At 40.7% G+C, this 16,994-nt stretch overlaps 1 protein-coding gene across 7 annotated transcripts in view; it reads right to left on the bottom strand.

Annotated features, from left to right (window-relative positions):
- The window catches only part of PHF2 (PHD finger protein 2), a 145,204-nt gene that overhangs the window by 62,578 nt on the left and 65,632 nt on the right, over positions 1-16,994 (bottom strand). For 6 of the 7 annotated variants that reach the window (XM_073352167.1, XM_073352168.1, XM_073352165.1 and 3 more), the window contains 2 exons: positions 6,727-6,812; positions 1,663-1,777 (listed from right to left, as the gene is read on the bottom strand). In XM_073352167.1, coding sequence (XP_073208268.1) covers positions 1,663-1,777; positions 6,727-6,812 — 201 coding nt within the window. Of the gene's footprint in view, positions 1-1,662; positions 1,778-6,726; positions 6,813-7,228; positions 7,306-16,994 lie in introns of those variants that run through there. The other variant, XM_073352169.1, reaches the window with a different exon arrangement.

Here is a 16,994-nt window from a genome sequence, read left to right as displayed (position 1 = left end):
TTTTGTTAAATTCTGTGGCCTGTGTTAAGCAGGAGGTCAGACTAGATTATCATAATGGTCGTTTCTGGCCTTAAAATCTATTAATATAGCTGCAAGATTTGGTAAACATAGTTTTAAGTGGCCAGTCCAAAAACGGCTAAGCTGAAAACCAAAGAGTTCAAAGGTCTAAAATCATACAAGTAAAATTGTTAAGCATTAAGTTAAGTGAAAAATACACCTATACACAATGTTCACAAAAGAGAAGCTTTAGCAAATAAATTTGCAGCTGTTTCCCCATAGAGTAATGATTTGGGGGCAGATATTTTAAATTAAGGCAATCTTCTCCATAAATTATAGAACTTTTGTATTTACCGAGTACACTCTACCTGCCTCCAAACATGATTGTGAAATAGTCTCAATTGTTACTTAGATCCACTTGTAAGAACCAGAAAAAATAACCATTCTGATGAACAGAGGTACAGAGTTACAAAATAAATGTGTAAAATGCCCACTATCAATACCCCAAACAAGTTTTTGTTACTGTAGCAACTAAGGATGTGGCTACTTTTCTGATCAAGCTGAGATGAACTTCAGAAAAGTCTGCACTATGCTTGAGCACGGAACGTAATTCATCAGGTTTCTCACCTAAGTATTACTGTGTGGCAATGTCGTAGGGCGTGACGCTCCAGCATGCATGCTTGCAGCCTGTCATGGCCCTGAAGGCTCGTTGCACTCAGCGATTAGTTCACACCAGATTAGTTCAACCACTCTTTGTGGGGTTTGATTTATTCATTCCTTCTACAGAGAGCAACTAACTTATTTAGCTGCTCAAGTCCATGCCCTCTCTGGGTCCATGCAAGAGTCTCGTTCAATTACCTCCCCTGTTCATGAGGTCCCAGCCCTCGTCCCAGAGCTGGGCTGTACTTTGGACAAACCCTGTGTCCCTCTCCTTAAGACAGGAGCCTCCTAGCAATTCCTCCTTGGAGCTGGAGTTGTACTTTAGGCCAACTGTAGAGCCTTAGGCAGCTGCTCTTCCACCTGGCCCTCTTCCCAGTCAGCCCTTCCACCCTCAGGCAAGGAGAGTTCAGCAGGCAGAACTTCCTCCGCAGCTGTTTTCTCCCTGATAACTCAGGACCCTGGAGGAGCCTTCTTACTCCCTGCCATATCCACAGGCGTCTGCCCTGCTATGAAGGAGGCAGCATTTATGCTGGCCCTTCTCCCAGCTCATTCTTGATTGGCTGGGTGAGAGTGGAGCCTCCACCCCTCTCTCTGCAAGGCTCCAGTCCTTAAAGATATAGTAACAGGATTCCTTCTAGATGCTACTTCTTCCCAGGACCCCTTCAGCGCCCGTTTTACAGGTGTTAGTAGGGAACAGGACCCAGCTAACTGGGGAAAGCACCTGTTTTAATAGTGCTGCACCAATGTAACTGAGAGGAGACTTCGAGCCATTACACGTAATGACAATCACTAAAGACTTAAAGTCTGTGAAATTAGCTTAAAACTAGGTCTTTACATGGCAAACGTTCACATGGGGAATTCTCTTTCATTCACTCCTCTCCCTATGCTGTATATAAACTAAGCAAACAACATTCACCACAGTTCCTCCTCCACTTGAGCACAAATTATAATTGGCCACGTGCATCACAGTAATCGCACTTTTACCTACATAGCTGAATAACCTACCTCGGAAAAGTTCGACTTCGAAGTTCCTTTATGAAGACTTGACTCCCATTCTGTACGGGTTTGACCTCTGTTGACTGCCCGGTATCGTGTTTATGCCAATTTCTTTTCTTTTTCACTGAAAGAGAGTGAATTGGACAGCACCATATGCTAAGTAGGGGGTCTTTATTAAGACATTCTGTGAGAGAAAGTTCTTAGTAGTACTTTCTATGCAAGCCAAGAAAAGAGAAGCCCACTATGCAGCACTGTTAATTTTAACATTGTGTTCTGATCCACCATTAGACAATTACACTGTAGCCTGAAGATCTATTACATACTGAACCATGTTCGTTTGTAACATAAGGAAAACCAGACGGATAATTGCTGAGCTCTACGGCTATCACAAGCATTAAGCAAATGCAGGCTCCGGATAACATTTTGTACTTGCCAGACTACACACTTAATCTTTATTGTAAACCTCCCAGAAAATCTTCTCTTCTGCTCTCTCAATTTGTAGCATAGATCATTATGAACATGCTCTTTCTTTGCCACACCTTTCCAAGGGCCTGAGCCAAAGTCAGTGGAAGTCTTGTTATTGAATTCAAGTGGCTTTGGATCAGGCCCTAAATACAAAATACCTCATTCTGGCAAGAAAATCTAGTATCCATGTTTAGTATAAAAAGACACAAGTTCACATCCAATCCAGTTTTTGGATCGCCTTTCATTACCATGCTTCAAAATGCAAGCCAGACTCATACTATGTTGATGGGGCAGAGCAGAATGCCCCTGGCTCATGCTCTTAATGAATCACAGACATTTAGGCAAGCTGATCAGGGAAATGGGATCAGCTGAAATATGCACAGTCAAATCAAGTCACATATCAACTTGCTTCTGACTTTTCTTTTCAACAGTCACTTAACACTGGCCAAGAAGAACCATTCCAGTTTTTACCAATTATCAGCATTAAATCTCTCAGCTGCTCCTGCTTTTAGACTGACATGGGGTGTTTATTGCGGTAGGAAATTACTGACATCAGAAATGCAGTCTCCCCTTATTTTAACCTTTCTGCCCTCAGAGTTTTCACTTTCTTTTTGTACCCTGGGTTCATATTGTACCTAAAGGTGGGCAAGCTGGTTAGGATAAAATATGAAACCTGAGACTCCACAAAACCTCAAAGCAAACCCAAACTTTTCTTATGTTCAAACTAGTTTTGTGGAAGAAAGCCACCTGCTTCTATCACCATGACTGGACATGTGCCCTTCCACAGCCCTCCCCTTCCCCCCACACTTACTCTTTGACTACCAAAGGAGCTGGGAGGCCCAAACTATAACATCCTGAGACCTGGAAAAGTCACCTCTGTAGGGTGGCCAGGACTTTGGAAGTAGAGACATCTACCAAAGAATCCTTCCCACGTTTTTACAACACACGCTGGTTTTATTAGTTCCATGCTGCTTTCCAGCCTAGCTGGATATAGTCATTAAAGCTGCTAGTTCTTTATCTTAATGGCCCTCAGGCTTAGTGTATTAGTTCAATACTCCCAGTAACATAGGAATCAACCTCAATATGTACACCACTCCCTCCCTCCCACTTTCCCTTCCCATGACCCCCACCCATCTCCCCACATCCTGGTTCTGTTCCATATCAACTGGCCCAGCTAACCAGGCGGGTCATTAAAAGGATTCTATCATACCCCTTCTTTTATTTTTCCTCAAAATTGCCTACATATCTAGACAAAGTCAAGAAGCTGTAGATTATAATAAATACTCGTTGCAACTCTTTTCAATCAGCACACTCAAATAACATTGCAATTTAGGGCGATATTTTCACAAAGGGCATTTTTCCTATTGAAAAATCTATAGATTCCTAATTCCCATTTGAAATCTCCCTCTTAGAGGCTGCATCATGTAGTACAGCATTCTATCAGGGATTACACAACCAGTATCAGCCAATTTCTTTACTATATGTTTGTAGAATGTGTACCACAGTGAGGAGTATTTGATTTGGGCCTCTGGGAACAACTACAGCAGACATGTAATATATAATTTAAAATGATGAACAACTCCCAGAGCTGGCCAAAAAAAAAAATGCAGAGTTGTGGGGGGTTTTAGCAAAGAATGCAGAAATATTTTTGCAAAACTTGTCCATCAAAATTTTGAATTTACTAAAAATTTCCATAACACTAAAAGTTGGCTGGCAAAAGCTTTTTTTTTTTTTTTTTTTTTTTGAGAAAACTTTGTGAAAAAAATTGTCATGAAGATATCAGATTTTTCAACCAGCTCTAATAACTATATTCTCCAACTTCTGTCTCAAGCTGAATATACCACATGAATTCAGATGTATACTTAAACGTACATAAATGTATTTAGAACCAAAGGAAATCTATAAGCTCGTTTTGTTATCTTTTAATTGACACTATTTCAAACATTTGAGCCTGATTCCCCTTTTATTTATATCACTGTAACTTCATTGATTTCAGTGGAATTTCTCCTGATTTTCACGGGTGTGAAGGAAATCAGGCCAAATGTTTTCCCCGGTGTTATGAAAATGAACTAAGTTTATCTAAATAGAGCACTTAAATTTAAATAACATCAGAAATGTATTTGTGAACATGTATATTTTTTTTCTCCAAACAGAAGTATCGCCAAATTTCATTAAATCAAAATGACTTTAAATGTCACAAGCAATTTTCGGAAATAGTAGTCACCAAGTGACATTGCTAAAGAGGATAATGTAAGAAAAGGAAAATGATTTTTAAATTTGACATCTGGAGAGCATACATCATGGAACGCATTCACCAGAAGTATAAATATATTTAAAATCCATGCAAGTTACATAACAGAGACAATTAGTGAATATGTGCTTCTCTTTGCGAGCCTTGCAATAATTAATTCTTGGCAGTGAAATATCATATCTGGAAAAACACCTACTCATTTAATACAAAATTGATACTGCAAAATAACCCAGCTAGTTTACACATATATTGTAACCACTGTTCCCTCTAAGCTGTGCGCACGCACACAGATGCTAAACCCCGCGCACATGGCAAAACACCGTGCGCACAAAAATTTGCACAGAAGCATAACAATTTGCAGAGAAGAATTTTTTTGCACACACGGCCTGTCAAAAATTAGAGGGAACATTGATTGTAACAGTTAACCACAAATGAAATTCATAATCTCATACAAGTCCGGGAACACGCTGCACACAACTGTATGACAGAATAACTTAACATAGGGCCTGTTCCTGCTTCCACTTCAAGACTGGTCCCTAATTTTTCCAGTCTGTTGCAGTTACACACACCACATGAAACGGTGGAAGGATCACACGCTGACATTTCATTTTTGCAGCGTGACTTATACCCCTTTTATTTTATGGCTATAAGAACCTACATAATTGGGTTTTTTTTTAAATGGTCTTGAAAATTGCTGTTCATTTTGAGAAACTATAAACATACAGATCAAGCAAATCAGTTTGTGATATTCCAGCAATAAACTAAGATTTCAGTACTAACGTTGCAGGTCTTTACACTATTCCACTCTAATGACTGATTTTGTGATATCATGATACGGTATCTTAGATAAAACAGTGAAAAACACCCTCATTGCGTTGTTGTTGTATTATGACACTCTACTTCTGCCACAGCTGCAACCACATATGTTTACAAGACTGTTGCAGTCGCAGTGTTTTTGATACAGCACCTTTATATCTACCATATTGTGCAATACTGACTGTGGGAGACATTTTGCCAAAGGCAGATTTTGTTAAGGAATGGAAAGCCAAGAATTAGAAGTTAGCTGTTATTTCAGCTCTACTTGTCATAATTGGTATATTACTCTTGTATATCTTCTTACTGAAGCAGCCAGTGGTTGAATTCTAAGATTACACACCCATGTTTTCTTATGTAATTAAAATTTAATTCCTGACTACAAACTTATGCTTCTTCTGTCTGATTTTTTTTCCACATTGAAGACTAGGTGTCTTCCGTCATTCATAATTTACAGCCAAATGGAAGCAAGAAAAGCATCAAATAGATTTTAACATAACCCAAGAATTTCACTCGGAATCTAGAAAAATCATGCTTTATCTTCCACATTGAGGCAATGATTGACTCTGCGAATCTTCAGTCATACCACTTCTTTTCCAGACAAGCCATTTTATTGCTAAATGATTCACTCTGAGGATGACTTGTAGTTATTTGTTTGACCTATTCCTGATGTATGTATGTCACTACAAATTTGAAAAATAGGCAGGGTGATGCTTTCAAACCCACCTAGAGGAAAATTAGGGTAATATTTTTCCTCTTCGTGGTCTTAATTGTAGTTTGTTTCATAACAGCGACAATCTCTGCCAATTGGTAGCATATTTATAATAAAATGCTTTTAAATTAAGCATTTAGTTTTTCACAATGATTGGGGAAAGGATATTCTTGTATAGTAAACAGAATTCTTTAATTCATTTGATCAAAGCAAAAACACCCTGCAGTTCTTTATTAGGTAAAACCCGCACTCACATCAGCAATCTTTTCATACAGGTGGGAGTTTTGCCTGAGAAAGAACCAGCTCCCCCAATGTACCCTAAAATTTTAACCCAAATTGCCATTTAACCCACATGTGCATGCCAGACATAATACAATGTTTTTTATTCTTGTTATCAAGACGACAAAAGCCATAGTATAATTACTATAAGTGACTGCATCAGATCTATCTACCTATCCAGGAACTATTACAGCCTGTACCTAAGTGCCTCGTTAATGGATTTTATCCTCAACACCTCGGTGAGGTAGGGAAGTGTTATCTTCATTTTACAGATGTGGGACTGAGCACAGGGTAGATGGAATGATTTGCCCTAGATTACATACAATGACTGGGCTAGGCTAAGCAAGGAAATGAATTCACATCTCCCTAGTCCCAGTCCAAGTGCCCCATCTTTGTTACCCTTACTGTGTTTTGAATCCCACTGTAGCAGGACTGCCATATATAACAGTAAGAAACACACTTAAATTAAAATATATCTTTTTATAACCAAAAATTGAGAAACTAGCCATTGCTTAAACTTGAGATGGCACAGGAATCAAGCATGTATACTTACAAGTAGACTTTCCATGGGTTTTCTCACAGTTCGGACAATGATAGATATCAATATCTGGTGCCTCCTCTTCTTCTACGCCAACACAACTGGAATATTAAAAAAAAAATAGACCATCCTCAGTCTGGCTCTAAAGGTGCAAATACACAAAGTGATCAAAAATTTTACTTTGCAATTAATATGCAGCCATGTTAATCATTAAGGGTATATCAAGGAAAAATGTGATGAACCCCTTTTGTTTGCATAATGTCAGGTCAAATGCCACTGCAGCCTACACGACTGGGTGAGTGCTGAAAGAGGTGTCTCCCAGACACTTGTGTGCCAGTTCAATATGGGCCTCCCTTACAGAGTGGTAGAGACTCTGACTAAAATTTCTTTGCTCCATTCACAAAGACCACTTTAGCTGGCTGGGACAAAATAATATTCCCATCTACACACAGTTCTGGAAATTCAATCCACCCCAAAGGCAATAAACAAAACACAAACCCTTTTGCAAAATACCTACGGACAGTTGTTAGACAGTATGGCACTGCTGGCAAGTGATAGGGACACAATAATATACAACATGCACAACATAAGTAGATTCCATCTCTGTTACAATGTCATGAAGAAGAGAAGGAAAGGGTGACACACAAAGCTCACTGCACTTTTGGCTGCCAAAATAGGTTGTATTGTGGCAGCTGCTCGGAACACCCACTGAGATTATTTTGGATGTCACAACATATGTAACAATACAGTGCAGCCTGCGGGCACGCTGTGTGAATGCAATTCAATGGCAAACCAGAGCACTAGGAGGAAAACAAAAGTACATTACAAAGGAATGAAGTACCCGAGATAAGAAGTTGTTGTACAGTCAAAGTGGAGAGCAGCCAGACAAATGATCAAACTCCACAAGGAGCAAAGGCAAACAGGATTTTTTTCATGCTTGTTCTGCCTAAAACAGCCCAGACTATGTAAGGCAAATCTGAAGCACAGAAAAGAGAACTTCAGTCCTCCATGAATCAGGCTGGAATCCTAAGGATACAGCCCCCCATTCCTTCTTCCATAGAAGCTGCGCTCAGGACCCAAGGCTGGGGGAGAGAAAAAGGTAGATCTATACCATCTTTGCCTTGATCCCCTGGGCTGCCAGGGACTAGTTCAGTCCCCAACATAAATTAGACAGTCTCAGGATTGCTCTAACGTACACTAGTTACAACAGCTTCAAAGGGCTGTTACACTAGCCAGGGATTGCCAGAGTGCCCTAACTGTAACCCTTCTGCGGGTATGTCCCCTATGCCAGAGGAAGGAGGATGGGCTAGATCCAGGAAACTCCTCAGCTGTAGAGCTCCAGCGTGCAAAGGGGACATATTGTGGGTCAGAATCTGATCCACAATCTTTAACTGACTATTGGTAAAGCTGAGTGCATTCCCCCACTATAAAAATGAGTGAACTTCACTTTCACAGAGACAGGCAATAGGGGTTTGTCACAGCGCCACTTCTGCCAATAAAATTATGCTCTCCCGAGTCACTCAACTACAGCAGTACCAGCATGGGCCATCTCCTTGTAATATCTGGGGAAGGTGAAGAGTTTTACTAAAACATGGATGGAGAAATATTTGACTCCTGAAATGCACTAAAGCCCTGACCACACTAGTCTTTGCAAAAGTGTGCCTGAAACCATTTTTGAAACCCAGTTTAACACAACTCGCATCTATATCTAACATGATTACAAACCCTGTGACCACCACATTAAAAACATCCACACCAGGAGGTGGTCTATAGCATTGTTTCCTCTAGTATGGTTATTGACTACCATCTCAAAAAACACTGTTTCAATTTCTGCCAGAAATCTTCTTGACTGTTTTTCAACATTTGCACTAACAAAATGTGACTCGCTATGTGGACAGTACCCCAGGCTCATTCGGAGTTGAACTGTATATGTTCATCTAAGCCCTGCAACCAAAATAATACAAAACATGCTTTTCTCCTGAAAGAACCCTAAATAATGTGAATGCTAAAAGTTATAATAGTGTAAGGGAGAGGAGAAGTGGATCCGTGCAAAACAAGTTCTACCACATCAACCCATTTGTTTGAAGGTCCAGTCGCTGAGTTGTATTGCTAGCATTATCTGGTCGGTATGGCGATAAAAATTTTTTGACTCCTGTGTAAAAATATAGATATGGCTGTAGCTGTTGGCATTGCTCTAATACTTCAACAAATACAAAAGAAACTATCTCTCTAAATTGTTCACTTGGAAACCTACAGAAAAAAATTAAGGACAGGAAAATTATCACAACAATCCAGATCATTAGGGTCAAGGATTTTACAAAAAAAAACGAGGAGTCCCTGTGGCACTTTGGAGACTAACAAATTTATTTGGGCAGGCAGAAAAATGCCAGATTAGCCATCAGAGAATTTAAACAAACCTCATAAATGAGCATAAGTAAAACAAAATTGTAGGATTCATATCTCCAAGAAGCTGCATCAGCTGCTTATGCCACTGCTTTCAACTTGTCAAGCTTAGTAAAGGTATGGATTAGGCTCTAAAGTGGTGCTTTGAAAAGTCTATATTTAGCTACGTTAAGCAGCCCAGAACAGGGGAAGCTACTTACCTTGCTTTATGAAGAGGTATGAAAAGCTACTAATAATGAGGCTAAGGCTTGAGGGCTTGAGTGTATGGAGGGACCTGTTGCTCTTATGGCAACAAAAGTTATTTAAGGAGAATCAAATAGGAAAATAAGAATAATGTACAGCAAACAGGATCAGGCTTCACTCTCACACTGACCCTAGATAAACAGGGTATCTGATGACCTTTCAGTCATGTTGCCTCACAAAGGGGCTAATCAGTTCAACTGATTCACCTAGAGTTAGGGGGACCAGACAGCAAGTGTGAAAAATCAGCAAGGGGTGGGGAGGTAATAGGCGCCTATATAAGACAAAGCCCTGAATATTGGGACATGTAGTCATCCTACGTAGGGTATGGTTTCTGCACAAGGTGTGCATATTTATATTTACTAAGGCTCAGACTCTGCCACATTCATCCAAGAGTAGTTCCACTAATGAGTAAGAGGGCAGAATCTGGCCCTAAAGTCCCAGAGTGCCTTGCTGCAATGATTCAGACAACCTTTATCCAAACTCTGGGCTACTTTCGGAGCCCCTTCCTCTCACTGAATAGTGCCTTACTCCACAAATAATCCTATTGACATCAACGGTATTATTCATGGGGGAAGGTACTATTCCATATGAACAAAGCCTTCCATTCAAGACATGTAGACACCACCACTCCCTAAAACCTCGTCTACACTATAGAAGGTTAGTTAAAAACGGTTCCCTCCAGTGCTGCCAGCAATTCAGCTGCACTGACTTACCCCCTGTAACCTCATTTTGGCTAAAGAACTTGACTGTAGGGATGGGAAACCCATGTAGATTTCAAAAAGTTTTGCAAAATTAATATGGGTTCATTAACTGCTTTCCCTTTTAACACCTTATTTTTCTCAAGAGCCATGTCATTCTTTAAAAAAAGTGTTTTTCTAGCTAAAAGAAACCCTCTGCTCTGTAGAAGAGTCCCCCTAAAATGTGGATGGCATGAGTGCCTGCTGTGCACTGTATTTATTTTTTCATGAGCATCTTTTCTTTACCCCTCTGAGTCTTTTTGCACAGTCTCTTTGTATTTCTTTGTCATGCTTCTCCCCCTCCCCCCCCCCCAACTCTCTTAAGAGGAAAACACATTTCGCAGTGCTTGGGTCAAACATTTGACCCCACACATACAGCGATCAAGTGGGTTCAAAGTTAAACAAAGTGAGATCAGATGTAACAAGTGTGGTATGGTAGCAGACTACAGCCAAAGGCCATGCTATAGTGATTTCCACATCAGTCTATTGCTATGGAACCTGGACATGATAGCACCAACACAAAGAACAGTGGCACCCTTGACCTATTATGCATATGAAGAGATGCAAACAAATCATACATGAGAGGTTCTGCAAAGCAACTGCAAATCCGGCACTGAAACAATAGTTATAAAAACGCAGCCAATGCTGAAAACAGCACAGGGAACTGGAATCCTAGCCAATATCCTGGGATCGCAGCAGCTGCCAGCCTCCTCACTGTCTGTTCCCCACTTCCAGAGGCTACGACTGCAAGGGGGCCACAAGCTGGCTTCTCCTTACTCTGTGCAGTTCCGCTCCTTTAACTGCTTGGGATGCTTGCAGCTGAAGTCCAGGAGCTGGTTTTCAGAAAGGATTCAGGGAGGGCACAGACAGCAGAGTAGCCTCACAAGAAGGTAAATGAGAGTAAGAGAGCAGAGCACTGCTGTTTCCCAGGTTTGGGGAGGGAAGGAAGGGACAAAGCAGTCTCTGAGGTGCTGTTCCTTTAAGGGAACAAGAAGCAACAGAGGGTGCAACAGCAGGAGGTGGAGCTGGGAAGCAGCACTCTGGGCAACAGCAGATTTATTTGACTCATTTGGGTTAGTGGTCTGAGAATCAGTTTTTAAAAGCCTATAGACACTATGGAACAATATGTTCACTTCTCAGCAGGATTCTCTCAACTCCCAAATCACACACAGAGTACCATGCAGATTACCCTTCTGAAAGAGGCCTTTACAAGTGTGGTACTGTTTGCAATGCAAGGACACCTAGGGTCCACCTAATTATCACACACAGAGCCACTTGTGTGTGCAATTAGGCATCTACTACAATTGTGCACACAAACACCATGAGTGCATGCCCTAATAAGGTATTGGTAGATTCCCCAGGCAGTCCCCATTTCTCTGGCTTATGAGCTGTCCCTTGCTACATTTTTGACATAGTGACAATTATGAAGATTTGCAGGACTGGGCATGTCCTCCTTTTGGAAGGCACCAGGTTCCCCAGGCAAATGCAGAGAGAGTGAACTTTTAATTGGTGAAGGATCAAGAGGAGGGAAATAAATGCTCCTGCGATGTCCTGAAAAAGAACCTCATTCATTATGACATTGATATTAACATGTGAGATGCTACAGCAGTAAACATGTCAGTTGGGGACCAAGGAAACATCTGGTGCAGAAAGTTATGATGATGCAAGGCATGCTAGTCAGGCAACAAGACAACAGGGTTCTTCCCAAGCAGAGAGAGAGAATCTTATAAATTCAGCTAAAAATGCTATTCCATTTTCTTGCCCAACTTGTAGAAAAGCCTGCAAAGATGGAAAAGGACATTAACCATCTATGTGTCCAAAACAGTTTCTTGTTAAACCAGTCTCCTTTAGCATGAAGGACAACCAGACTGGGGTGATTTTAATCAAGGCAATTTAAATAAGTGACTTAAATCACTTGATTTAAAAATATATGTTTAAAGTTTTAAACCATATTGGCACCTTGTAAAACTTGTTTAAAATTTGTGCTACTGCATCTTTCAATTAAAATTTAAATGATGTTATAGGCAGGGTATCGTATTTGAATTGTACAAAACTGCTGTAGTCAAAAAATAAAACCAAGAAAATTAAGGCCCTGATCCTGCAACCATTTAAGCAGGTACATAACATGCTTAAAGTTAAGCAGATGCAGAAGTGTTGCAGGATCATAGGCTGAAATTGTATTTTAATTAAAAATTTCTCTCTTAATGGTACAAAATCTTAGTCACCTCAAAACAAAATTGCTTCAGTGTTAACAACAAAAAGTTATTAGACTTTCAACGCACTAACAAAACTATTGTGAACTTTTTTATACAGACCCAAATTTTTCAAAAATATTAGCCGAAAGTTAGGCTTCTAAACCCATATTTAGGCACCTACGCATGGGATTTTCAAAAGCACTTAAGTGATTTAGAAGCACAAATCCCATTGACTTCAAACTGCAACCCCATCAGAAGAATATAGTCTAGCCAAAGCATTTCAGCTTTCCTGACTCGAGGAAGCTCAATGTACTGGAAGATGATGCTGGTTGCAAATATAGCATGAGTGATTTGCTTGTCAATTTTTTGAGTTTGTGGTGTTTGCACAAGCTGTGGACAGGTCTTTTTCAGCATGGTAGCATTTTAAATGTGAAACTTAATAAAAAATCCTATGTAAAATCTTATATTCTACTAGAATTCAGAAATATAGACACAAGTAAAAAATGCTAGCAATTTTAGCAACATAAATAAAAAGTCTGAATTTAAAAAATATTTAAATAAAAAACCCTGATTTTTTTTAAACAAATTCATATTTTTATTCACCCTTAGGACAATTCTTGGTAACAAAACCTGCAAAGCTACATTACATTTTAGAGCTTTTAGCACAGAAGCGGGGCCTTTAAAGTAGTCTTATTACCTCACCCCCATTCTAATAAAGCAATCTAGTAGAGAAATAGTGCGACTTCTTAGGACGCTCACAGCTCACTTTTGAACCGGATATATTACAGTTGCCTCAGAACACACTTACATGTGTCATTTTCACCTGTTCACTTTCAGATGTGATCAGTCTCTTCTGATAAGTATTCTATTACACTCTAGTATTCCCTGGTACCAATATTTGTCAAATAGTTTATTTGACAATTTGGGGGGGATTTTTTGTCACGTATATTATTTAACTAGCTCTATAAGATGATCAGGCAATATTCACTGCATCACTTGTTGAATAAAGTGTTCACGATTTTTTAATTTGACTAGCACAAGATGTATAAATCAATACAAGCCTCCTGGGTCTGTATTCTGCTAATTTAATTAAAAACTTATTTTTAACTCTTTTCTGCTTTACCAAAATAGGACAAAAGGCCTAGAGACTTTTAACGCTGCCCTAGAGCAGGCACTTCACTCTTGTATTTCACAGAACTCAAAAAATGTGTGTGTCTTGTTCTCACACTGAATCAGCTCCCACCCCCAAGTAGTAACACTGAGGGTGCTCCAGCCTCAGACCTTGGGAATAACCCAGCACGACACTGGTGGGTAGTAACACAATAATACTTCGCAGTTCAATAGCAGCTTTCATCCAAGATTTCAGAGTTGCTCTACGAACATCAATCAATCCTCACAGCCACATCCTGGTTAGGTATGTATTACCCTCAGCTTATGGACAGGGAAACTGAGACACAAAGACGCAACAGTACAAAGCAAGGCCCCAGTTCTGCCATCAACGTTAATAAAAATCAGTGACAAAGCCGCAAGTGTGCGCTCATGGAGTCTGGATTCCCAGAAAACCCAGGAGATGGAAAGGTGGTGGTGTCAGACAACGTTCCAGCTTACTTTTTTTTTTCTTTTTAAACTGTGTGTGCAACAAATGACTGCCAGAGTCAAGTTTAAAACCTCTGAATGCAGCTTTTCCCACCCTCTGCCCTCCCCCTCATCCTCTCTCTGACTCACCCCCTTAGCTCCATTCGACCTTTCCTCTCCCATTCACTGACTCCCTCTCCAGCATCATTCTGGATTTCTCCTTCAAACTCTTCATTCATCCTCCACTCACTTCCTCTCCCTCTTTCAGTGCCCCATTCCCTCTCTCTGCCCTACTCTTACCTTGGGGGAGCTAGGGAGGGCACCTAGAGGTGTATTTGCCCAGAGTCAGCAGATTGAGACCCATTTTCCCGTCTGCTGCAGCAGGAGGCACTGTTCTCAGGCCTGGCTAGTTTATATGGTAGTGAAGGCAGCACACATGGGTAGGCTGCTCAGGGCCTGGTGCTGGCTCCCTAGCAGCGGGAGGGCTACGGGGCCATTCTGAGCAGCAGAGACTGAGCCCTGTGTGATGCATGCCTGAGAGCTGAGGACACAGCTTCTCACCACATGGTTTAGAAAAGTGATAGCAAAACAGACACGTGTGGTATTTTTATTCCTAGTAAAGGTGGTGATCCATAATTCACCTGAACTCCCCTCCTATCTAATAACAACACAGGATCTAAAGGCACAATGTCCCTGCAAGACATTTATCATTCACTGGGCAACACTGTTCTTCCTTTTGCATGTAGCTAATGTGAAAGGTAGGATACTCTTGCCAACAAAGGTAGGGCTTTGTTGGAACACCACACCTATCCCAATTTCAGAAGCCTCCACCTGAGCTATAATAAGAGTGGAGAGAAATCAGGATTTCTCAGAAGTAGAAAGAATCATGATTTATCCTCCCATGTTTTATGGTTATCCAGCACTGCCACATCTACTTGATCAAACTTTTATTACTCTTTTTGATCAGATCTGACACTGTATGCAATTTCAGCAAAACTGAAGCATTTACTTGAATGCCTAGTCAGCCTACGGAAAGCTCTAACTTGCTCAGATGCAGAACTTTTTCAGCAAGGGCTTGCTTTTTTATCCAGTTTACCAGACAGGTTGACACACTGATTCTCACGTGACCAAATGATGACATCTGCAAGTGCTTTAACCATATGTCAAATACCATAACGGAGGCAAGTGATGTTATAGAATGGAAAGAAGAATGAGGATGGGAGAATAGAAAATCCAAACTATGGCCCAATTCAGCAGACTATTTAAGCACATGTTAATTTTAAGTGCATAAGCAAGCCCATTGACTTAACTGCTTTGCTGAATCAGGCCTAAATAAGAGCGAACTCTGAATATACCAAGTAATCAATATTCCATTTAATTGGAAGGGGTATACACCTTACAGATGAGCCAGTGTAGGGAGAAAATACATTTGGAGGTACAGATTTCAGCAACTCCCTCATTTCAAAACAAACTCTATCCCCTGAATCCACCTATCAATGTTTGTGCTAGACAGCTGCTTCAACGACCTGCTAGAACAAAGCCATGTAAAGCACATAAAATCTGTAATATCCAAGTCTCCTACGTGCTAATCAAAAACAAAACTGACAGGCAGGATTTCCAAGAGAGTTAGCATATTAGGTTCAATGTCCAGGTGCCCTCTACAGTCTGATATTTTTAAGATTCTAATGCCATTGCCATCTGCTGCTTCGTCTTTTTGCACCAAGTGCTGAACTCTGACCATGCACTCCCCGTCCCTTGCACCTGACAGGGCAGCAGTCCTTGGACTGGTTTGGCGAACGTTCCAGGGGAGAACAGAATGCATCTAGGGTCACCCTGATATCCTGTTACTTTCAATGGACCATCAGTGGGATCATGGCAGCACATCAGCAAACCCAGAGAACCCGGACCAGGAGATGTGGAGATAAAAATAAACTATTTCATAGTACTGAGTACGGGATTAGGAGCCAGGAGTTTCTACCCTGTTTTACAGCAACTCCCCCGCATGGTCCCAAGCAAATTACTTAACCTCTTTGACTCAGCTTCCCCATCAACAAAACAATGGTACTTGCCTGCCTGCCTCAAAGGGCACTGTGCAGATTAATTCATTAATATTTGTGTAGGGCTTTGAGGAGAAGCTCTAGGTAAATGCTCAGTGGTGCAATTGAATAGTGCTTTTTTAATTGCTTTTCTTTAGTGTGTGGGCTCCATTGTTTGGAATACTCTTGTAGGAGTTTGTAAATAAAACATTTTGTCCTTTTCTATTGCACAAATCCTCAGATTTTCAGAAGATTTCCAGCAGCTGCATGATCTGGCCCTTGGTTCATGTAGGGACAAAGCCTCCTTCATTGCTCATTGGACCCATCAAATGATGTCAGCATCACTCTGTGTTAACCAGGTATATGTTACTGTATAGCCAGCAGAGAGAGAAGCAAACGTTGCTTTTTTAATAGCTGTTTATTTTCTGTAGTCTCAGCAATAATAGCAACTTTAAAACATACATACTCAGTATTTAGAACTTGGAGGATTTCCCCCAAATCGGATTATAAGATCTTTCAGGCAGTTCATTTTCTGTTTTAAAAACTTTGACTATGCCTCTTTGAGCTGAGGATTTTATAATATAGTAAAGGGGCTGGAGGGGAAAACAGCAAAATGTATAACTAACGTGGATTATTTGTTGCTATGCAGTGTCTAAGGGAGTATACATTAAGGCGTATCAACCTCAGACCGGGTCTGCGCTGTGGACATTTCCAGAAAAATTCCCACCAGTGTATAGAGTGATCCAGGTGAGCCAGTGTTAGCACAAGCAGGAAGCATGATGGAGACAGGGCTCTGGCAGCCGGACCTGCTTTTATCTCCATTTTAGTTAAACCTGCTGAAAGCAAGTCTAAGCAAAATGGTGGTTAAAAGCATGTCCCATCTACCTTGCTGGCATATTTCCTACACAAGGAATATGTTTTTGAGCTAAACAGCCATGGTCCAAATCCTGGGAGGTACCAAGCACCATTAAAGTCACTGAAGTCAATGGGAATTGTAGGTGTACCGTTAAAAAGTACTCCTTGTCTCTAGCACACGCTCTAAAAGGTAGGCGCGTATTGTTTGCGTAAAGAGGCACAACGTTATTGCTACTGCA

Source organism: Lepidochelys kempii, chromosome 7 (assembly GCF_965140265.1).
Source record: "Lepidochelys kempii isolate rLepKem1 chromosome 7, rLepKem1.hap2, whole genome shotgun sequence".
Classification (NCBI taxonomy): Eukaryota; Metazoa; Chordata; order Testudines; family Cheloniidae; genus Lepidochelys; species Lepidochelys kempii.
Note: the sequence above shows the minus strand (reverse complement) of the source record. Positions and strands in the feature narration are given on the sequence as shown.